At 41.2% G+C, this 21958-nt stretch overlaps 6 protein-coding genes and 1 non-coding gene across 9 annotated transcripts in view; 4 read left to right on the forward strand and 3 right to left on the reverse strand.

Moving 5' to 3' along the window:
- Positions 1-1653: 1653 nt before the first annotated feature.
- On the reverse strand, positions 1654-3004 carry LOC119554412 (uncharacterized protein CG13380-like). Its single transcript, XM_037865302.1, has 3 exons — positions 2842-3004; positions 2387-2787; positions 1654-1890 (listed from the first exon to the last, which is right to left on the reverse strand). Exons 1-3 carry the CDS (start codon positions 2849-2851, stop codon positions 1756-1758), a joined length of 546 nt encoding a protein of 181 aa, XP_037721230.1. The 5' UTR covers positions 2852-3004; the 3' UTR covers positions 1654-1755.
- A 332-nt stretch (positions 3005-3336) lies between these two features.
- Positions 3337-3854, reverse strand: LOC119554209 (uncharacterized protein CG13380-like). Its single transcript, XM_037865010.1, has 2 exons — positions 3647-3854; positions 3337-3593 (listed from the first exon to the last, which is right to left on the reverse strand). The coding sequence occupies exons 1-2, from the start codon at positions 3809-3811 to the stop codon at positions 3510-3512; spliced, it is 249 nt and encodes an 82-aa protein (XP_037720938.1). The 5' UTR covers positions 3812-3854; the 3' UTR covers positions 3337-3509.
- An 875-nt stretch (positions 3855-4729) lies between these two features.
- LOC119553176 (gamma-tubulin complex component 3-like) lies at positions 4730-8584 on the forward strand. The gene has a single exon (XM_037863416.1). The coding sequence runs from the start codon at positions 5002-5004 to the stop codon at positions 7684-7686; it is 2685 nt and encodes an 894-aa protein (XP_037719344.1). The 5' UTR covers positions 4730-5001; the 3' UTR covers positions 7687-8584.
- A 425-nt stretch (positions 8585-9009) lies between these two features.
- On the forward strand, positions 9010-9081 carry Trnap-cgg. Its single transcript has one exon. It is a non-coding gene; the product is annotated as a tRNA-Pro (tRNA).
- A 451-nt stretch (positions 9082-9532) lies between these two features.
- On the reverse strand, positions 9533-14169 carry LOC119553177 (ubiquitin carboxyl-terminal hydrolase nonstop). The gene is made up of 5 exons (XM_037863417.1): positions 13405-14169; positions 11793-12194; positions 11627-11737; positions 10298-11112; positions 9533-9902 (listed from the first exon to the last, which is right to left on the reverse strand). The coding sequence occupies exons 1-5, from the start codon at positions 13522-13524 to the stop codon at positions 9860-9862; spliced, it is 1491 nt and encodes a 496-aa protein (XP_037719345.1). The 5' UTR covers positions 13525-14169; the 3' UTR covers positions 9533-9859.
- Positions 14170-14307: 138 nt separating this feature from the next.
- On the forward strand, positions 14308-16378 carry LOC119555022 (protein aurora borealis). The gene is made up of 2 exons (XM_037866166.1): positions 14308-14690; positions 14762-16378. The coding sequence occupies exons 1-2, from the start codon at positions 14413-14415 to the stop codon at positions 16101-16103; spliced, it is 1620 nt and encodes a 539-aa protein (XP_037722094.1). The 5' UTR covers positions 14308-14412; the 3' UTR covers positions 16104-16378.
- A 1972-nt stretch (positions 16379-18350) lies between these two features.
- LOC119553383 (protein phosphatase 1 regulatory subunit 16A) overlaps positions 18351-21958 on the forward strand; it is a 52908-nt gene continuing 49300 nt past the window's right edge. For 2 of the 3 annotated variants that reach the window (XM_037863735.1, XM_037863738.1), the window contains exons 1-2: positions 18351-18422; positions 19223-19360. The gene's annotated coding sequence lies outside the window, so the exon portion shown is untranslated. The remainder of the gene's footprint in view (positions 18423-19222; positions 19361-21958) is intronic. The other variant, XM_037863736.1, reaches the window with a different exon arrangement.

Below are 21958 nucleotides of genomic sequence, written 5' to 3' on the forward strand. Positions count from 1 at the left end.
CAAAGTGCCCACAGGCAAAAGACACTCGCAAACCGAGCAACTGGAGGACAACTGGCAAAATGGAAACTGAGACCGGGACAGAATCTCTTGCTGTCGCCGTCAACGAAGCCATGGCTGTTTTTGAAACGGCTTAAGGGGGAAGCCTCTGCCGGATGATGGCCTTGCTGAGACAGAAAGGAAGTGCCGGTGATGTTGTTTATGTAGCCATTGAAACGGCGATCCGTAGTCAAGCATTAACAAGTTAACCAACGGCTGCAGTTGTTGACAGAAGCAGTATAAAGGTCGCTAAGAAACGACATAAAAAATTTGACGAGACAATAATTCGTTAGTCATTCAAAAGGAACTAAGGATAATTTAATATTAATAGCAAGGGAAATTTTTTTCAATTGCAAATTTAAACTAAACTCCTCCCTCTAATCATACAATTCAGTTTCTAATTTGTCCCAAGCAATTAAAATACCTATCAAGATATTATCACAATGTGGGAAATATTTATAAATTCAGATGAAAATAGGTCTTACCTCTCCTTATCATTACAACTTGTCTTAAGTGCAGGCATAAGAATGTCCTTAACTTGCACAAAAGCCACCAACTGCGGGCATTGTACCACTCAAATCGCCGAAGAAGCGAGGTCGATAGCAGCCACGACTAAGCCAGAAGTTCCGGCAATCCACTGCCATATTGATTTACCATGACCGCCTGTTGAAGCACCAGAATGCGGATGCACAAAAACTGCAAGCAGAAGGTCCAAGACGAAGCGAATCCATTGAATGGCTTGCCAAGTTGTTGAGAAAACTGCAGCGCAGGGAGCCAGGAAAAGTGTGAAGGAAAAAGTAGAGAATAAGTCGAGGCAAATGCAATCTAAAGCGTCGCCACTTACCAGCAGGAGTTAGCCAGAGAATCGCAGGACGAGGAACTAAGGATGACACCATAATGTGTCCAGAGGGACTTGGCTTGGGGCATTGTAAAGCGATTTCGAAATGTGCTGAACTCTTAAGTGATTGAATTGTTATCGGTGACATGAATTTGTCCGCTGATTTGAATGGGGCGATGCTGAGAGAGTCAGCGCTGCAATGGAAAGATGGCAGATAAGTTAATGCAAGTTCACAAAATAGGAATGTTATATACTAACCTGATATGAATCAGCACGTTGTGGAAGGGCAGTTTAGCAGCTCCGAGATAGCGACGAAAATATATTCAATGGCAAAAATTGTAGTGTTAATTAAGCAAATACAATGCAAAATACAACAAACAACTTCACTTTGGAGCATTTTTAAATTTAAGTTTTACGTTTCGTATATAAAGAAAAAATGCATAGATAAGATTAGATTTAATTACTTTACTCCAGCTGCTTTTGTTCGATGTTATTGATTTGTAATATATAAGAATTTTCGAAAGTACTATAATTTTGGAACCATCTGTAAGAGTATGTATTTCCATTCCATGCACTTTGCGTCACGTCACTGCCGCAGTGCCAATCAGCACAGACTTGGCTATAAGGGTTTATGGTGGTCATGTCCGTGCCGCAGTTCCTTCCTGACAGCTTATGTGTGCACTCCATAAATGTCGCGCTGAAAGAGTGTCCTGGCATGTGGGCCAAGGGCCAAGTCTAATAGTATACTTAAGTATTAAGCCAACTTCCAAGATAAAACCTTCATTCGAAAAACTATTGTATTCGGACATTAGTATTAACATTCACTTATACATTAAATAATGTAAATAAAGTTAACATGAACTTGAGTCTCAAACTCTTCATTATAGATCCCCATCGCTGGGCAGTTCGGCATCTTCAATTTTACGTATTGTTTCCCAGCTGATAGGCGACTTCTTAACCATCTCGATTGGGGCCATGCAATATGGACAGGAACGGATGTCCATGAGGAAAAACTCCTAATGTTTTTACAAGAAAACAAGAAGTACTTATAAGAAAATTATACAAGTTCAAAGATATATTGTTAAATCAGTAGATACCTAACAAGTTTGCAAACCATAAAGATTTGCGAGGATCCCTAATAGGTGATTCTTTTTAGACATGGTATACATATATCTTACATTTTAAATTCAATGAGTTTTTCTTCTATGTACGAAAGCCTTAAAAGCACTATAACCATTTGCTAAGACCTATTTAGGAAGATTACAAATAAAAGTACCTATAGGTACTATAGGATTATAATCACTTTTTATATTATTATATTATCAGCAATGGCTGTTATTACATGGAAGACCCATCTTAGAGGAAATGAGACTGTATAAATAGCTAAGGATATTGGATTTCCTATTGTTACCCTACGACCGCTACCTTAGAAGTGTTACCTCTGGGTTGCTATCCAACGAATAACTAATAGGGGCCATATAATAAGTGCTATCTGAGGTATTCCCCACTTACATGGGGATGTTTTTCGCAAGTCTCAGCGACTCGACCGTACAAGTAATGATGGCATCGATCGCATTCGTAGGCGGTTTGCGGACGCATGCAAATGCAAAGCTTGGTGCTCTTGTAATCCTCAGGCAGTTCGTATTTTAGCTTCGGTTCCTCCTCCACCTGGATCTGAGTGTTAAACTCCTGGTCGGAGCTAGAATTGCTATGCAGACCACTCTCGAACTCCAAATACTCCTGTTGTTCGGCCTCCAATTCGGTAGGCGGCAGAGACTCGAAGGCTTTCGAGAATGACTTGAATGTTTTCGGCACCATTCTGGTGGTAACATCTTTCAAAGATGGGGAAGCGAGGTTCCCATAGCGATTCCGGAGCCGAGCAGCTATGGAATCTGCATCGGTCCCCTTATTGGCTGAAAGAAATACCGCTTTAGCCAACCTTACCTCGAAATAAAGCTCATAGTTACCGAATGGCATCGTTTTCACTAGTACGCACAAAAACAAGTATCAAATGACTGAACAAATATATATTTTTAAGCCTTTTCTCTGGAAAGTATTGTGTTTATTTGAAAGTTCCAGAATTTTCCAGCAACTTGAACCGGCATAAATGTTTGACGACGCCAGCTTTGATTAACGGCGCTTGGCAGTGTTGTGAAACGGGATAAGTCAAAACAACAAGATATCGATATATTTATTTTACCCTTGTAGAAGGTATTATAATTTTAGTCAAAAGTTTATAGCGCATTAGAAGAATTACCTATAAAATAAAGTATACGTATATGGATATATTATTCAACTGTAGTATAAAATATCCGAATATAAAACTATTCGATTTAAATGAAATCGGGCAACTGTACCATATTGCTATAGGGAAATATTTGTAACCTCTTTAAATAAAAGACATGGTTTTAACCGCAAGGGTATTTTGTCTTCGCTTTGATGATAGTATTCTATTCTCAATTTTTTTTCTTCATATTATGTAGTAGAAACCATGATAGGATATATATTTGCAAGTTTAAACACAGTTTAATCACAATTATGTTAATTTACTTGTAAATTTACATAGTGCTTATGTATTTGAGTAAATATGGCAATATATTCGTCAACGAACAGCGTTTTTCTTTTGTAATATCTTCTAACGTTTGCCCTCGGATACTTGCAAGTAATTTGAATGGGCACCGCAGAAAGCGCATTGACGGGCGTCCATAAGAAAAGTCACCTGCGCAGCAGACAAATGTATTATTTACCGTTTGCTTTTTAGTTTCTACTCACTTCGGGATGTTTTGGGCAGCGTTGCGAAATGCGACCCACAAAAGATTGGTTGCAGCGATTGCAGACAATCACATTCTCGCGCTTCCTCTCACAAATGCAATGTTTCGTAACCCTTTCGGCTCCAAACTTATAGTTTGGGCAATCATATGATTTGTGGAACTCCATTTTCTTTCCGCGATCTTTAAACTTTTTCTTTCTGATTCAGTGCTGCAAAGTACTCGAATTTCTATCGAACTGAAATCGATTTATTGTAATCGGCTATGTGCTGGTATAGCCGTTTTACACCGCGACAGCTAATCTTCATAATAGCTCTTTTCCACAGACTGCATTCGTGTAAAACAGTTGCGATCTCTGATATATGTGAAACTCCGGTTCCCACAAGCACATCCACCATCAGCCAACAGATAATAGCTAACGTGAACAGCAATTACTAATCTAATCGTAAACGAGGAGGAATAAATACGATAGGACTTTGAAAGCATATTCGAGTGCCTAACATGGCAAAACCAAAAGCACCATTCTTGGTACACCTACGTCTAACAGATGTTAATATTGCGAAATTGCAAACAACCCAAAAACCCGCTTTTTGATTGCTTATAATCTACCTAAACTATACTATTAATGAATATTAGTTATTATTTAGGTATGGCAAAACATGCCCCGAGACTTCTCAGCCAAAAATAAAGTCAAGTATACCAATAAAGACTTCTTGTTTGCTTACAGTATGGTCATATTATTATTAGACTGGCAGAAGCGTTGTAAGAGCCTTGCTGAATCCATTCATTTAATAAATTATATATTTACCTATGTAAGGTAATGCAAAAATAAATACCCTGGTAAGGTGAGAGTTCACAATTTTCACATTACCTTGGTCAAGATAAAAGGTAAAATGTTGTTATTTTTCGGTTTTATACATTTTTTATTTTGTATTTAATTTTTTTTCAGTAAATTAGTTTAAATTTCATTGTTAAGGTTGCTCCACGATGCACCCATTAAAGTAAATATGGCCGAATCCCACTGGCTTTTACTTCTGTTGTGGTGGACAAAGCTTATTTAAATGTCGCAGTGGGACTTGGCTATTTCTTATAAGCGCTTAAAGGAGTGATTAGGGAATAAAGTAAATTATTTTTTTAAGTTTTAAGGAAAGTACGAGCCACTTCTTCAATTTTTTAGCTTATTCCATCGAAACTTTCGACAAATCACAGCATTTGAAGGTGGTTCAATGCCGGCTATTGAAAAGGAATCAGGAGTCTGTGTCTGATTGGCCACCAATTGTTGCCCACTTTGATTGCCAAGGACAGCATCTTGGGATTTACGAATACAAGAGTGATCAGCTCCGAACTCTGTCCACCAGGATGTCGCAGGACAACTTGGGAGCCGATGTGGCCGGCATGAGCTCCAAATTGGCGGATATCCTGTCGGCTTTGTGCATTTGCATAGAGGGCAAGCAGCCGCCGCAAGTTCAAGAGGAGACCTTGTCCCGCGTTACCAAGTGTGTAACTTCTGGTACATTTGGCCATCCCATATCCTTAACTGAGCACGAGTGTGTCCAAAAGACCATGAAAATTCTGAGTGCCAGGTGTCAAGTGGATGGCGAGGATACAGCGAAGCACTTCTTCGGGCTGTACAAGAAGGTGTTGCAATTGAAGCTGGATCCCTATGCCAGGCACTCCCTGATGAGCAATCTGCTCGCGATGGCCGACAAGCAGACTGCGAATGGAGAAGTCTACCTCTCCGCTCGATCGGATAATCTCAGTCTGGCCTTGGGCAGTCTTGCATCCTCCAGCACGACCCTCAACTCGGGGGCAGGCAAACATACAACCGGCATCGGCAGCCACAATGGCAATGGTTTGTCCCAGGAGGGAGCAGTTGGCTATAGCTACGATCCCACACAATCCGGCTTCGGATTGGGCCAACATACCTTGCCCAACTACATGAAAGACTTGGTGGAGCTCGAGGTCAGCGATGAAATAGTGGTAAGTGCTATATACTCTTTCATCGGCGTCCAGGGGAAATTTCTGAAAAAGGACGTGGTCACAGGATATTTCAAGCTTGATCCGCTGAACATGGAGGCGCTGACCATGGGCCAGGCGGGCATGTTGCTCCGACTATCCATAATGGGCTATTACCACGATCGCGTGGCCATGTTTGCGGACGTGAACACTGGCTATAATCCATTGGGATGCATGGGCCAGGCCCTGATATCCAAGCTCAAGGAGGAGCTGGGGGAATACCATGGCCAGGTGTCCGTGCTCCACGATGAAGTGATTCGTTATCGGAAGGCCCAAGTGAATGGGAAAGCGGACTGCGGAGGCGAGCCGGGTGATGCCGAGGAACTGACGCTATTTAAGCTGCTCGCCTGGCACGCGAAGCCACTGCGCCGGCTGATGTGGCTCGCCAATGTGGCCAACAAGTGCAAGATGCAGAAGGGTGGCCAATTGGCATCGACCGTGTACCGTTTGATGGACAACGGCGCTTCGATGGTCAATAAATTAGTTGATGACATCCTTACCGCCGTCTGTGGCCCGATGGTGCGCATGATCTCCAAGTGGATGCTGGAGGGTGGCATTAACGATACACACAACGAGTTCTTTGTGGAGTCCCTTCAAGATGTGGGTTCCGATCGGCTCTGGCACGATAAATTCCGCTTACGTCTGCCCATGTTGCCCTCGTTTGTGTCGATGGATCTGGCCAATAAGATTCTCAAGACGGGCAAATGCATCAACTTTCTAAGGGAAATCTGCGAGGTGGAGGGACTGATAAAGGGACGCGACGAACTCAAGGCGGTCATGGACAACAATGTGGCCCACTTCTTCTCGTACGTGGCGGACACCAAGTGGCATGCGGCTGTGGAAACGTGCTACCAGCAGACCTCCAAACTTGTCCTCGATATTATGGTGGGTCACCACAAGCTTCTGGATCACCTGCAGGCGATGCGCCGCTATATGCTGCTTGGCCAGGGCGACTTTGTCGGCATTCTCATCGACAATATGAAAGATGACCTTGAGCGCAACGGCGCTGATATATATGCGAACGATCTCTCCTCCATGTTGGATGCCGCCCTGCGCTGCACGAATGCCCAGTACGAAGATCCAGATATACTCAACCACCTCGATATAATAGTGCAACGTCCGTTTGCCGGGGACATCGGCTGGGACATCATATCACTAAAGTACGTCGTCCACGGACCCCTGGCCACCATGCTGGAGCCCACAATGCCCACGTACAAGCTGCTCTTCAAGCCCCTCTGGCGCATGAAGCACATGGAGTTCGTGCTGTCGATAAAGATCTGGAAGGAGCAGATGGGCAACGCGAAGAGCCTCCGTCCGATGATTGCTGAGATCGGCAAGGCGTCGCACCGCCTGAATCTCTTTACGTCGGAGATAATGCATTTCATTCACCAGATGCAGTACTATGTGCTCTTCGAGGTGATCGAGTGCAACTGGGTGGAGCTGCAGAAGAAGATCCAGCAGGCCACGACCCTCGACGACATCCTGGAAGCCCACGAGAATTTCCTGGAAATCATTAAGATGGGCTGCTTTGTTGGCGACGAAACTGACGTGGAACACTCGTTGGAGACGGTATACGAGAACATCATCTGCTTGGAGTCCTGGCAGTCGAACTTCTACAAGGTGTGCTTCCAGGAGCTGAATGCCCGCAAAGAGTTGGCCAAAGAGGTGGAGAAATCGGAGAAGCAGGGTGTCTATGGCCTGACCAACGAGATGATGTTGCAGCGCGACCAGGAGAGTAAGATCTTTGCCCAAAAGGTTGAAGCCGCCTGCCACGGCTTGGAAGTGATAGCATCCGCCTACGAAAAGGCCGTGAGCAGTTTCCTTATGACTCTCAACTCCAACCGCAATCCGAACCTCGTGCTTTTTGGCACACGGCTCGACTTTAACGAGTACTACAAGAATCGCGACACTAATCTGAGTAAACCGCTAACCTTTGAGCACATCCGCATGAGCAATATGTTTAGCCTGAACCACAGGAGCTCCACAAGCAGCCGGTTTGTTGTCCATGCGCCGACCACAAAGGAATAGCATTCCGGGTCCTTAGTGATGTAATAATCCCAGTGCCTATACTCGAGGCATCAGGCCTCACCATTTCATCCAGTTTAACTGCGACTAAATATTTGACATATTCAGAAGCAAAAGAAATCAAGCAAGCTAATCCAACTTATAACTCAGCTACTTTGAAACGAAAAGATCCTGCCATAACATGTAAATCTCAAGCATATCCATCAATCGACTGACTGCAAGCCAAGAACCTAAGATATCTCGAATATTGTACTCTTTTTTTAAAATTTTGATTAATTGTAATCGAAAGTATTAAACGGAGGATCTTTTGTCCACAGACAATGTTTTCTTTTTAAGCGCCCTAATATTTTCATCGAAAAAGTTAGAAACCATTTTAAGAACAGGAGCTTAAAATAAGCGTCCAATTCAAAAAATAGGTACATATATGTACGACCTAGGTAAAAGGTTCTATGTACGTCACTATTTCATGGATTTTTATACAAAATACTGATGAATCATCAGAGAAAATTTCAGCATGTTGCCATTGTTGATACATATACAAAAACTAGCTTTTTCATCAAAATAAATTTTCCAAATAAATTGAAATTGAATGGAGAAGGGTTTCACATCAGTGAAAATTCCAACTTATTGGAGTGTACTCTGAAGGATAAAGATATTTCAAAAAACGATCGCTTTGATATTTTTATTCTTATTGTCCAAACCTTCTATCTTCGAACTTGGTGTACGCTGAATGTCAAGCAATGGCTTATTTTTACACGTGTATCGTTAAGCACGCTTATATTTATTAGAACTCAAAAAGTTTTAAAATGTGGCATTTCAACTTTCAAATAATGTTCCTGGAAATTTCTTGAAAAGTATTTGATCCATCAAATTAAGATCTGTACAATTTGTTTCCTCCTTTTTCTGAGGAACTCAGGGTAAAAAGAAAAGCTTTATTTCACAATAAATATTATAAAGAATTGTCCATTTAAATAAATATTATAACGCACTTAATAATTTTCACTATTTTAAAATATGTTGTCGGGAATACATATCGGGAACCAAAATGGAAAGCTTTGTAATTTAAAAAAGAGAAAGATCAGCATAACTAGGCAAGCCGACCTAGTAATTTAGTATTAATATTAGAGGATTAGGGAAATTTTACATTCATTTTCACAAAAAATAAATTGTTTATATTTCCCGTAAGTTAACTGGTCTGTGTATCGGCTAGCATAGCCAAGTTCACCACCACGCACACACTACAGTTGTCTCTTTCGCGCAGACACTGCATGGAGTGAGAGGCACCGCAAGTTGAAAACCGACATTCTGGACGTTCAGCGTACCGGAGGCTCGTTGGTCTAGAGGTATGATTCTCGCTTCGGGTGCGAGAGGTCCCGGGTTCAATTCCCGGACGAGCCCAAGTGATGTCGGAAATAACTTTTTTTCTTTTTTTTTTTTGAACTAAAATTGTTTTTATCTTTCCTACGGGTAAAAGCTAACGTATTCTCACCCCTCTTTCAGGTCCTTAAGAAATATTTTCCATTATAAAGGATATACATTGTAAGTCAAGGAGTGTCTAATAAATGTTTTGTATCCTTATTGTTTTGCTCTCTTTAAGGACCCCCAAATATATATGATCTTTAAAGCCAACAACTGTTTGGAGCCAGTTCTACATAATGTGTTATAAAATGTATAGAATATAGAAATCCGACCCGAAAGCAAAATATAAAACGAATATACAATGGAATCTAAGAAAAGTTTAACAAAACTGTAGATAGTCTGCATTACTGAGTTTGCTTCTTGCTTGTTTCATATCCCTGGTCTAATTTTTATATGGTTATAAATGTATAAGCCAAGTGTTTTGTTGATATTATTTTTGTTTTGATTTTAGTATTATGGTTTCGAAATACTTAGAGCAAAATGGGTATCCCCACAAATTGAGTGTTCAGATTACAATTTTCAATAATTTCTTTTTCGATCTCTAATGTTCCAATGTTTTGAGTATGCGAGCTTAAATAATTTCAACCGAGGGAACACCCAGTATAGGATTTTGTTTTTTTTTGAGTTAAGATTACTTAATTCGTAAACGCTGCCGCGGCCTTGTCTGTTTTTTGTGTGTTTATTCGTAATGCATGGGTTTCTGCTTATGTGTGTTTTTGAGGGATACAGTCGCCTTAATGGATCCCAAATGGTTTGCTTATTCGTATTCCAGCACGTTTTTATGGTAGAACAATAAATAGCTGAAAGAAATGAGAAAATAAAATGCATTAATAATAGTTGGTATGTATACCTAGCTAATGTAAGATATAAATAAGGGACAGTTTCTAGAGCGCCAGTTATCAGACCTTGTTGAAGAAATGTTGAATTGGGGGTCAGTGTGCGAAACAACTGGATCAGGGACCTTGTTAAGGCTTTTTTGGATCGAAAAAATGACAGCTCATTTAAAGAAACCTAGAAACAGTTCATTTTCTTATTTAAAACATAAGCAAATCCTAAGGATAGCTATTAGTGATATATTAGTATAATAGTATAACAGATCCTTGTTTTAATTATACAGAAAGACCGACTTAAGTTATAAGATAACATTATAAAAGATACATCAAAGGCAAAAAGGATAAACATAGCTGTGCCTTACCCCTCGCTGTCCAGCACCTGCTTGAGTGATGCCATCGTTATCACATGATCATCGCACTTGACCCACGTGTCCTTCTGGTGCCGGACATACGCCGTATAGTGTCCGGTGTCGATCGTGCCCACGTGATTGACCACGGCGTACAAGGAGAACCGGAAGTCCCCATAGGCGTTCTTTTTCTCCGACATAAATGGCGTCATATCGAACTCCACGGGAAATTGAATGAACGAGGAGATCTTGCGATCGATCAAAGCGGAGTGCTCGAAGCGTTTCAGGTGGAAGGAGACCACGCTGGGCAGAGTGCGCAAACTAAATTGCTTGGTTGACTCCTGGTAGGATTTGCAGGTGGAGCACTTGATTTTGGCCGCCGATCCGAGGTGCTCGGCGCGAGTATACCGCTCCAGGCAATCAATCAGTGTTTTGGGAGTCACTCCACCATGCGTTGTCGTCTCCCCGAGATCCAGAGAAATGTCCCAAAAGGGATCATAGGTGGTCGACACTCCGTTGCAGGCCTGGCACACCACGTCGCTCTGCAGCATGCCGGTGAAGATCTGATCGATGATGCAATTACACTGGCCATAGCAGTGCGAGCTGCTCGAGCTGCTGGAATTAGTACCGCTTCCCGAACCAGAGCTGTTGCTCTTGCTCTCGTGCTCCGACTTGGCCTTCACACAGTGCCGATGCAGCACATCCAGGGTGGCGATGAAGAACTCGTGTGCATCCTGCTGCTCGTAGCCTGCCAGGTGCTTGGCATGGTTCCAGATTAAATGCAGTAACCGGTGCAAGGACAGCGGTGAACGGGAGCCCGAATAAAACTCCTACAATGGAGGGAGCGTTAGATAAATATCGATAATTGAACAAAAAGCGAAAGCTATTTATTTTAAGAAAGCTAAGGTTAATGCGATATTATAGCTGAATTTAAGTTTTAAAATTTGATAATATAGGAGTTATCTATTCCTGGGTTCTTAATTTGTGCTTTAATTCAGACAAAATTATTTCATTTCTTCTTTTTTATTACTGATTGGTTAGCCATTACCTTCGTATAGGAAAAATCTTTTAAACTGTTATTATAAAGATTGTCTAAATTCACCTAGATTTTCTTTAAAGAAATATTAAGATATTAATCAAATTATTGAAAATGAAGGTCAGTCTTCTACCAATTATAATATCCTATTTTACCTTTTTAGTAACAAAGAATATTAGCTAATTGACTTTCAACATGGTCTAAGGTTAATATGGCTATAGGAACCCACAATATGATCATTTTTGCACCGCTTAAAACGACTTTCATTGCTGAACAATATGATTTATAATTAAGTTTGAATGTTTCACCTGGAAGAGACGCGACACTTCGCAGACGAGACATTTGTGGGAGGACTTGCTGCCACAATCGTGGCGATCTGACATGAAGTAGTCGCTCAGCAGGGGAGTATGAACCAGAGCCTGTATTAGAGTGAATTAGTTCGATAAGTTCGCCATATTCTTCGACTTAACCCACCTGCACAATGCAGTTCATAAAGCAGGTGGCGCCCAGATTAAGCAGTCCTCTAAGTCCGATGGTTTGGTTGGGCCTCACCAATCGCCTCCTCGCGTTGGCCAACATCAGATTGGTCTCCTTGGCCGTCGGAATCCACGGCAGCCAACCGATGCTCTTCTGCAGATCCTTGGCCTCCAGCTTGCGATTGATCAGTGCATACTCCCTGCTCCTCGCGTCGTAGATGAAATCCCTGCAGGCGTAGCAATAGAGCGTTCCGTGGGACAGCTCCAGGGCCACATTGTGCTTCTTCGATCGCAGGTGGCTCGTGATGTGGGCTCCCCGACACCCAAAGTAGATGCAGTGTAGGCATGCGTACAACTGAATGCCGTAACTGCCGCACTCGAAGCAGTTGCAGTGAATCGCCTGCGGGTGATAAGAAAGGTTACAAAGGTTACTTTGGGGTATTTGAGGTCAAGAGCTTTTGTAAATTCTACAAATTCTCTGCTTTTAAGGGAGGATTACCGACCACCAGCTCCAAAAACAATCCAGTTTTAAAGATAAAAAAAAAAATTTACTTTAAACTTCAAAAACTAACATAGCGTCAGAATGGTTTTAGCTTGGCACTTTCAAAAGATTTTGACGAAGCAAATGCACTTTAATTTTAATTTAGACGTAGCACTTTTAGAAATAAGATTGTTTCCAATCGAATAGTGATTTTAATCAAGAATATATGTGAACATATTTATATTATAATATAATTATGAACACATTTAAAATGGATATGAAATACAAACATGTTTAATATGGAATTTAAGAATGAACATATTTTAAATTTAGTTTAAGAATAAACAAACTTAAATTTATATATAAACATATTTAAATTGGAATTTAAAAATGAATATATTTTAATTGGATTTTAATAATGAACGTATTCAAATTGGAATTTAAGAATAAATATATTTAAATTTAAATATGTTTATCCTTAGATTTAACTATGAACATATTTAAAATGGTATTTAAATATGAACATATTAAAAATGGAATTTAAATCGTTCGTTCTAGATTGGGGTTTTGTAGAAGTTTATCGATTTTTCGTTTGGAAGTAGAGTTTAGTAGAGTTTAAAGCGTGATTTAAGCTATAGGAAGCCCCAAATTATCAGTACTTACTGATTTTAAAGATTCAAACTGGGGATAACCCAGGAATCTACATTTTTTTAGAAGTGCCTGTAAGCTTTCCCGCTTAAATTATTATATTTTCTTTAATATTTAACTCTAAGTTATATTGAACAAAAATATTTTTCTAGATGTTTTCCATATTGAAAATACTTTCACATTCGCTAGTGTAAAACTCTCGCTTTTAAAAATTATAGTTTAACAATAATCAAAATTTTAAATAATTCAAAAAATGTAGTCAAATACCGATGTAGATCTACTTATTTATAGCATTGATAGTTTAGCTGCATTAATTTATTGTAAAAAGCACACATTCTTTCTGTTCCCCCTGTGTGAACACCCTGCTACGCATGTGTCAGTGACCCTTCCCGTGACTGAGTCACGGCTAGGCAAATGAGGGCTCATCTCCGATTGCGCCCTCCCTCACGCTCTCTCTCTCCCACATTCCGTTCCCACTCACCTTCCTCTCGCGCGCATCTCTGTTGACGCAGGCGGCGAAGTAGGCGTCGATGACCCGGAATGTATCGTAGCTGTGCTCCTTCACGTAGCTCTGATAGTGCCGACAGCCCGTCTCCGACATGACGGCGCTGCTGGCGTTGGCGGTGGCGCTGGCGTCGCTGCCGACGTCGTCGCCGCTCTCAAGTTCAATAGCAAGTTTTTGCACGGTACGCAAGCAGTCGGATAGGCGCAGATGTTTGGCGGCATTGGCGTCTATTGGGTTCTCGCTTCGTCCCTTTCGCTCTTTGTTGCTCTTAACGGTTTTGATTAGATCAGCGGTGATAAAGCGACCGGCATTCGCCGCAGTCGTTGTTGTTGCTACTGCTGTTGCTGCTGCTGCTGTTGCTGCTGCTGCTGCTGCTTTTTCGTTCTCGGCCTTTCCCCGGCCCGTTTCCGCACCCACCGCCCACCGTTCCGTTGCTCTGCCGCTGCTCTGGCTGCTGCTGCTGGCGCCGCTGCTGCTGAGAACGCTCGAATTACTATCAACACTATTCTCTTTTGTTTTCGCCCTTTTCGCCGACGCCTGCAGCGGCACGAATGCTTTGTCACAGTTGCGTTGTTTTCGTCGAATTTTGGCCACTTTTGCGGTTCTTCGCCCGGCGGTTTAATACTGCAGTCGGCGAAGTTTTCGAATTTCTCTGATTTTTCGCTTGCTTCTCTGTTTCTTGTTTCTATTTCGCACTGCACGCACACACACACCACACCACACACACTCGCAACCAGCCGAACGCGTATGTATTGGTGGCGGACAGCTGGCGTGACTGAAACCTATCGATGCCCCCAGACTATCGATCAAAAATACCGTTTTTATGTGTCGCCGAAAATCGAGTTGGCAACACCCATCTGATTTCCGATTCGATAACTGTCCGTTGGCCAACACTGCCGCATTTGAAAATACTGCGAATCGCAGCAGGCGCTTTTGCCGCATTTAATTTAGGTTGAAATTGGGCGAGTTTGTGACTGGATTAAGATGTACAACGATGAGGTGCGAACGCCGCAGGCCCTCAAGAACCGATATTTCACCAATCTCAGCGGCCTGAAGTGCCGGGCGCGCCGGAACAGCCACACAAGCAGCAGCACTTTGACGGCGTCGTCGGCAACGCCAACGAATGGCGGCAAGGAAAATGGAAAATGCAGCCCCCAGATGTCGGGAAATGTGTGCACCCCGCCCCCGAAGCGGCTGCACAAGGTGCGCAATCCCTTCGAGGGAGCCATGGCCGATCGTCTGCACCTGCCGCTGATTGCCAGGTGAGTTTTCCCCACCTCCGGGTGGAGTAATTCTAGAAAACACCCAAACCCAAAACGCTTTTCACTTGCAGTCCCTCGCTTTTCCGCTCGAGGACACCACAACTTTCGTCCACCCAGTTCGAGTGGAACATTGACGAGGTCTCCCAGCTGAAACCGGCCGATGTGGAGCCCCACGAGACGCAGTTCCACGACTCCCCCGATCCCGAGCAGGAATCCAAGGCCCAGCTGGCCATCAGTGCCTTTTTCAAGGAGTCGCACATTGTGCCCAGTCCGGTGGACTGTCCGCTGCGGAAACAGCGCATTATACTCAACCACAGCGAGGATAACACCCCCATATCGAATAAGTCGCGTAGGAGGCGGGACTGCGAGGTGCAAACAGAACTAAGCCTGCCGCCCATACTGCCCAAAGCTCTGGAAGAGGCCCTGCGTCCGTACTTCCAGCCCCATTTGGCAGGCCGTCTGTCCGGCAGGAGCAAATCGAGCGGTGGCCATGACATATTCAACAGTTCCATGCGCAGGAAACTCTTTGATCTGCACAATGTCATTGTTTTGGGCGAACAAGATCCCCCCGAGCAGTCGTCGCCCATGGTGGGCTCCAGTCCACAGGGCAAACAAACCATGTTTGCGGGCAGGCTCTCGGATTCCGCTTCGGGAGAAGGTAGTTTCGGTTGCCTGTCGCCCATCAGAAATCTCTGCGGCCTGCCGCCAGGAACCCCAGATGATGGCAACTGTTCGGGGAAGAGGAAACTGCTAATGCACGAGCTGGAGCTGCCATCGCCCATAGCTCCTTCCGAGCATCTCAGCCGGCGATTGGTGTACTCCAAGGTGGAGGTCAGCACTACGGAGCAGCAAGAAACCTTGTCAGAGCGCACGGCCTTGAAGTTCACGCCCGACAGGAGCTCCTCGCCCATGGGCGCACTGGAGCACTCGGATTGCAGCATCAATCAGCGGGTCAGTCGGCTGCGGGTGAACAGCACTCGACAGGTGATATTGGAGGCAGGGGATCAGCCGCTGTTCGAGGAGACCGAAGAGGAGGAGGAGGAGGCTGAATCCGAGGAGGACGAGGAGGAGGCCGAGGCGATGCAACTGTCCACCCTGAGCTTCAATTGCAGCTCCTCCAATTCGGATACTCCGCGCGGCCATAAGAGACATCGTTCGGCACAACGCAAGAATCTCTCGCAATCGTTCAGTGCCAATTTGGAGGAGGAAGAGGATCAGGCCCAGGACCCTGGTGCTAACCAGCAAGCGGAGCCACCCGTAGTTGTAGCGCCCCAGCAAGGACCCAGAATTCCGCTCTATCGCACCGATAGCGGCTTCAACGAGACCTCCAGCACATCGACCTTCGCCTGCTCCCAGGATCTGCCCCTGGATGTGTCCATGGCCTGCTGCTCCACACCCTCCACTCGATCTTGACCCCCTGCCATCCGCACTTCTGGATCGTAGACCCTATAGGCTATTTAATGCAATAACTCCTCTTCCCAGGCTCAAGAGAGGAAGAATCGTTTTTAACTGCAATGTAAACCCACCGTTTATATATTTTGTACTCGTAATTTATATGTTCTTAGTGAAAATAGGCCAAATAGTTATGTAAGCTTCGCGTTTCTGTCATTTATTAACTTAATTCATTGTCATTGTTGTGTTTAGGGAACTTAATAAAAATCTTCCGATGCCATATTTAGTTTAATAGAGCAGGCGGAGTTTTATTGATATTATGAAGTGCGATTCAGCATTATCGGCTTACACTTGACTTTGTATTATGATCAGCTTCAAAATCAGGAAATACATAAATATATTGTGCTATGTTTACTTTTTAATTAAAATTTAAAACGTGGTTGCTGTATACTAAAATGAAAACTTAAAAATTAAAGATTTTTGTTTTGAGCCCACAATTGAGAAAATTGTATGTTGATTTGTAGTATAAAGGATTACTCTTTTTAATATTCCCCTAACTATGGTATCCTCCTTATGCAATTTTTTTAAACTATATAATTCTTTAAATTTAAACATTATTTAAATGTTCATCTTCTAAAAACTCAAAAACTAGACTATTAAATTAGGAATTTCTACATTTTTAATTTGAAAATTTTGTTAATGAATTATTACTAAATGAATTCTAAGTATGCCAATCTGCGATAGTCAATTTAAGTTTGTGACAAATGACAGTCGTTAAAAGAGAGTTTTTTAATTGAATTTTTTAAAATGAGAAACATTTTTATAAATAATAAAATACAAGGGTGGTCAAAAGTATTTTCACAAAAAAAAAGTTAAATATATTCATAATTTGAACTTACATCTTGTTAACTTTGGCATCAATGGAAAGGTAATTTAAATGCCGTTTGAATGATACAATACATTTCTTAACACATTCAGTACTTATTGAAAAGGACGAATTTGTGTGAAAATGTCCTTTTTGAACTTTTTTCCTCGACTTGAAAACTTAAATTTTTTGATGCAAAAAGTTTCTTCAAACAAAAATAATAGTAACTGCAAAAAGAAACATGCATTTTAGGCATATTTTTCTCTTTTTCATACAAATTTTTTCCGACAGTGTCACCTTTAAAAAATCATAAAAAATATAAGCAAAATGGTTTTAGAAAAATTCTTTTTGCAGTTACTATTATTTTTGTTTGAAGAAACTTTTTGCATCAAAAAATTTAAGTTTTCAAGTCGAGGAAAAAAGTTCAAAAAGGACATTTTCACACAAATTCGTCCTTTTCAATAAGTACTGAATGTGTTAAGAAATGTATTGTATCATTCAAACGGCATTTAAATTACCTTTCCATTGATGCCAAAGTTAACAAGATGTAAGTTCAAATTATGAATATATTTAACTTTTTTTTTGTGAAAATACTTTTGACCACCCTTGTATATTGAAATAACAAAACTAAAAATGTTCTGAAAGATTGAAAAACCTTTTGGGTGTCCCAACCTAAGGTTCTTTTCTTATGGTACGTTACAAAAAATATGTTTTTCTCTAAGTCCTCAGATTGCATAGGTAAACTACAAAACGTAGCATTGTTTACTCTCCCCCTTTTATAAATTTAATTACAATTATTTGCGCCTCGTGATCTTAAGTAGTAGCGTTGACTCGAACCGCAGTTGCTCTTTTTTAGCATTGCCCCGAACCTATCTTGGAACCTAACATTGAGAGCGCAACTTAATACCCTCTGCACACAGCCGCTTAAAATAGCTGTCGCCTTCAACAGGAATTTTTCTTTGGATAAGTAATGCCAAGAAAATCATAAACTGGTGGTTGGTATTTTCCTTAAAAAAGAGCATATAAATATTTATTTTCAAGATGAGATCAATTTGCTGGGTTCCGAGACGTTAGAAGGCTCATTGGGCCTGATCCAACAAAAGTTTTCTTATAACAGCGCCATTGCAGTTTAAATGCATTTCCTTCTCAAAAAAACGCCAAGTACAAAAACCACATAAACTCGTAGATAAAAATTCTGAATAAATCACTGGAATTCTGAAACGATTTGCGTGTGCGGTCCCATTTTCTGATTTTCTGATAGTTGTACTCTTTGAGATTTCCCCCTCTCTTTCGTCGCTGAAGCGAACCACCTCCGTGTGAATAGGCTATAACAGTAGAATTTGAAAACCCAGAGAGATCTCCATTTCGTATATAAGCGGCGGCTCTCCCGTCATTTTGAGTGCGAGAAGAACGGTGAACGGTCGGCATTTTGTGAGATATCAAGATATCAACAAAAAAGTAATTGTTTGTTTTGGGTAAAAATCGAGTTCCAGATCGAGTATCATTATATTTTATTGTATTTATATTACCTCGCGATGCTGCGGCTCTGCTCACGTGTCTTTCGATCTGTGTGGGCCACCGAAAACGTGCCACTCGAGACTTGTTAAACAAAGAAACTAATTTAAGCGAAGTAATTTGTACGATCAGCGAAGATTTCTGCACTAATTTTCACCTGGTTGTGCCGGAGTGTGTGTGTGCGTGCGTTCTGTTATAAATCTTATAAATTGCGTGGAGAAGAGGAAAAAGCCGATCGCTTTTTGGGGCCATAAAAACGCCGAAAGAAAGTGCGAAGCGGGATAAATAAAAATATTTGTTTGTGGGCCAACAAAATAAATTAGAACAACTCGTAAATAAGTCGGGCGCCAGAAGGCCAGTGGGAAAAAATAAATATAAATGAAAATGCAAATACAAATACAAATGGCAAACACAGCCGAGCGGAAATGTGCAAATTGATGGAAAATTAAAAAAGAAAAAAAATATATAGCCAAACAAAAAGAATTCCTGTTACAAGAAACCAGTTCCTAACTCCCCACCTACTTATCTCTCGTATTTTTTCTGGCTGCATCCGTTTTGAGCGAAAGTTTTTTTTGCGCCCGCCTGCTGTCCACTCCACTGCGCGAAATGTGTGCAAACAAGTTGGCCAGCTGATTGCCCAGAAGAGGAAGGCAGTGCGGCCAAGATGGGGAAATGGGGAAAAATCTAGCCAATTAATTGTGCCGTGAAAGTGTGCGCCAAGTCAATGTCTATAATAAATACAATTTTTTACAATTTGCAGTCGTGCCTTTTGCTCGTTTCGCTTCGATTTGATTGAAAGCAACTTGGCGAAAAAATATAAAACCAACAAAAACGGAAAGTCTCGCCTTGCAATTGGACTTGAATGGCTGACGGCCTTTTTTCAGCGCCCGGATTCGAGGTAAGCCTGTTTAATTTTCACGCCGATTTCGCATTTTAAGGCAGGCGACGAATTATTTCGGAATGGTATGCAAAAACACGTTCCCACTAACGCTTATTGAAATCATGTGTTGGAAATGGTCGTAAAAGTTGTAAACACTAGTTTTAAGTGTTTCATATTTAACTGTAAACGATTTTTCAAATAGTGCTTATCTCCGGTAGACAGAGTTGGGAAGAATTAGCTTAAATATTTTAAAATGTAGTTTCTAAAAATGTATGTATGTTAAGTACATATGTAATATCATGTGGGGGAATTCCGATGTTTATTTTAAATTACATTTTAAATGCATTACTGGAGCATGACTATTTCTTCTATCCAAATTTATAACAGTTTGTAATTGTCTCATCTCCAGAAATATTTATAGTATTTTAAAGAAAGGATAAAAAAACTAGTCCAGAGGATCTTAACCCAAAACAGTTTGTACAAAACTGCATTTTTTATACAATGTTACTATGCAATTTTCAATTTTCTAGCCTAGATCTTCAATGACTTCGTTTCCCAAAGATTTCTGATTATAAATTCCGTTCTCAAAATTAAGTGCCTGGGTGGAAATAATGCTATACTATTGCAAAATCCGCGTATTACGAGTGTGTGAGGTTTTTCTGCACTAGATAGAACGGAATAGGGCAATCAAGAGTGTAAACAACAGTTAAATGTTGTTAAACTCGAATCCAGCCGACTGCTTTCGTCACATGTTTTACGCTCGTAGACCCCGTAACTCCACTCTTTTTCGCCCTTCCGCCGACGAGTTCTTCGCCTTATCTCAACCCTTGTTTTTTTTTGTATATTTTTTTTTTTTGCTGTGCGGCCGGTTCTGCTGCTTTTGTATAACTTCCGCTATTGTTATTATTTTTTAGTTGTTCGTAGGAAGAAGTGTAATTAAACAGAGGCGGCGAGCAGGGGCAAGAGGGGTGGGGGGGGGGAGGGGGGTATAGCACAAATAACCCTGCAGCAAATGCAGCAGCCGTCTCACGGGAGTCGCCACCTCGAAAACCGGTTTTAAATCATTAAACCTAAAATTCTAAAGCATATTGTATGTGTGCCTCGGCATCTGTCTGGCCATCTCGCTCGCACCTGGCTCCTTCTCGCTCCCACCTTCATGGCTGGCTGCACTGCGGCACATGCAAGTGCAACTTGTTGCAGCAACTGTTGCTGCTACTGCTGCCGTCGTGTGTTGCATGTTGCTGCCGTCATGTTGCTGCTGCAAATGCACTTTCATTAAGCGGACGGAATAGGCCATCGGCGATTTTATGAATAGAAGGAAAGTGTGTGGGACAGGTCCATCAAAAATGCAAGATTAATAAATAATCTAGTTGTGAGGCATACGAGAACCGCACTAATTGAAAAGTTTCACTAGAACAGGTCGCTCGAAGTCCGATGTTTGGAGAAAAATAAGTATTTAAGACATCAGTCAAAAGATTTTTGGTTTCCAGATTAAATACACTTATAAACAAAAATTATTTATAGATTACTTGAGAAGAATAATTTTGGAATAAATAAATAAACACAATGTGACATTACGGCTTAACTTTATTGTATTTTATAAATTAAGTATATTTTGTAACCTTTAAATAATTTTGTAAATCAATCTTTTTAGATTATGTTTTAAAAAATATAAGTTTATACTTGGATATATTTATCAAAATGCAATATTATTAAAATGCTTATTTATTTAATTTATAAACGATTGCTAAAATAATAGATAACGCACTAGTCAAAAAATAATTATATATAAAAGCATAAAAACTTTTCCAATATTTTTGTAAAATGAATAAACTATAATAAATTATATATTTTATATAAAAAAAATTATACTACACTGTATATTTATTATAAATGATATATTAGTTCCACTACAAAGATTAAATACTTTATTTAAATTACAAAGTATTTTCAAGCCCGGGTTATCAATACAAAATATTAATTATAAACTAAGCATTATCCAAAGTCGTATACCCGTTTGTAGAGCATCTCGACTTCTATATCAGCATTTGGCTAAACTTTCCCGTTTTTCCTGTTTCGTTTGCAAAAAAAACTAATTCAATTTGTCTAATATTCAAAATCGAAAGAGGGAAAAACTCGTTTATCGGCATCCTTGTGACACACTGACATCTTTTGCTAATCTCGAGCCCCTTTCACTGCCCCCTCGCACTTTGCTTAATTAATTCAGCTTTGGGTTTTGTGTGCCGCCACCTATCCAAGCCCCCCGATTCCCAATTCCCCTCGCCCTCCATGGTTTGCCCCGTCATTTGTATTGATTTGCAAATTTTTATATTGCCCGTTTCGATACGAGCCTGACGTAATTTGTTAAACTTTGTTATTTACCTGGCTGACATCGATAGCTAACTAATCAGCGCTGGCTTTTGTTGACTTTAATTTATTGCCCGAGGGTTACTGCGAGCGATTAAATCGTCAAGGACTCTGCCCCACACTCCCGGTCTCAATCTTTGGGTATTACTGTCCGCGTTGTGACTCCATTTTCGGCTATGGAGATCTTATACATTTTCGGTAAGAGAGCTCTGGAAAAATGAGAGGTAAGAATATTTTGATATCTAAAGT

The sequence above is a fragment of the Drosophila subpulchrella genome, chromosome 3L (assembly GCF_014743375.2).
Source record: "Drosophila subpulchrella strain 33 F10 #4 breed RU33 chromosome 3L, RU_Dsub_v1.1 Primary Assembly, whole genome shotgun sequence".
Taxonomy (NCBI): Eukaryota; Metazoa; Arthropoda; class Insecta; order Diptera; family Drosophilidae; genus Drosophila; species Drosophila subpulchrella.

Bases quoted from the DNA above. Each gene is read 5' to 3' on its own strand.
- LOC119554412 (XM_037865302.1), bottom strand. The intron at 1,891-2,386 runs GTAAGTGGGGAA...TAAAAACATTAG, and splicing joins CTTGCGAAAAACATCCCCAT to GAGTTTTTCCTCATGGACAT.
- LOC119554209 (XM_037865010.1), bottom strand. From the start codon at position 3,811: ATGGAGTTCCACAAATCATATGATTGCCCAAACTATAAGTTTGGAGCC. The intron at 3,594-3,646 runs GTGAGTAGAAAC...TCTGCTGCGCAG, and splicing joins GCTGCCCAAAACATCCCGAA to GTGACTTTTCTTATGGACGC.
- LOC119553176 (XM_037863416.1), top strand. From the start codon at position 5,002: ATGTCGCAGGACAACTTGGGAGCCGATGTGGCCGGCATGAGCTCCAAA.
- LOC119553177 (XM_037863417.1), bottom strand. From the start codon at position 13,524: ATGTCGGAGACGGGCTGTCGGCACTATCAGAGCTACGTGAAGGAGCAC. The intron at 11,113-11,626 runs GTGAAACATTCA...CCTCCATTGTAG, and splicing joins AAGTGTCGCGTCTCTTCCAG to GAGTTTTATTCGGGCTCCCG. The intron at 9,903-10,297 runs GTAAGGCACAGC...CATTTCTTTCAG, and splicing joins CAGGTGCTGGACAGCGAGGG to CTATTTATTGTTCTACCATA.
- LOC119555022 (XM_037866166.1), top strand. From the start codon at position 14,413: ATGTACAACGATGAGGTGCGAACGCCGCAGGCCCTCAAGAACCGATAT. The intron at 14,691-14,761 runs GTGAGTTTTCCC...TTTCACTTGCAG, and splicing joins CACCTGCCGCTGATTGCCAG to TCCCTCGCTTTTCCGCTCGA.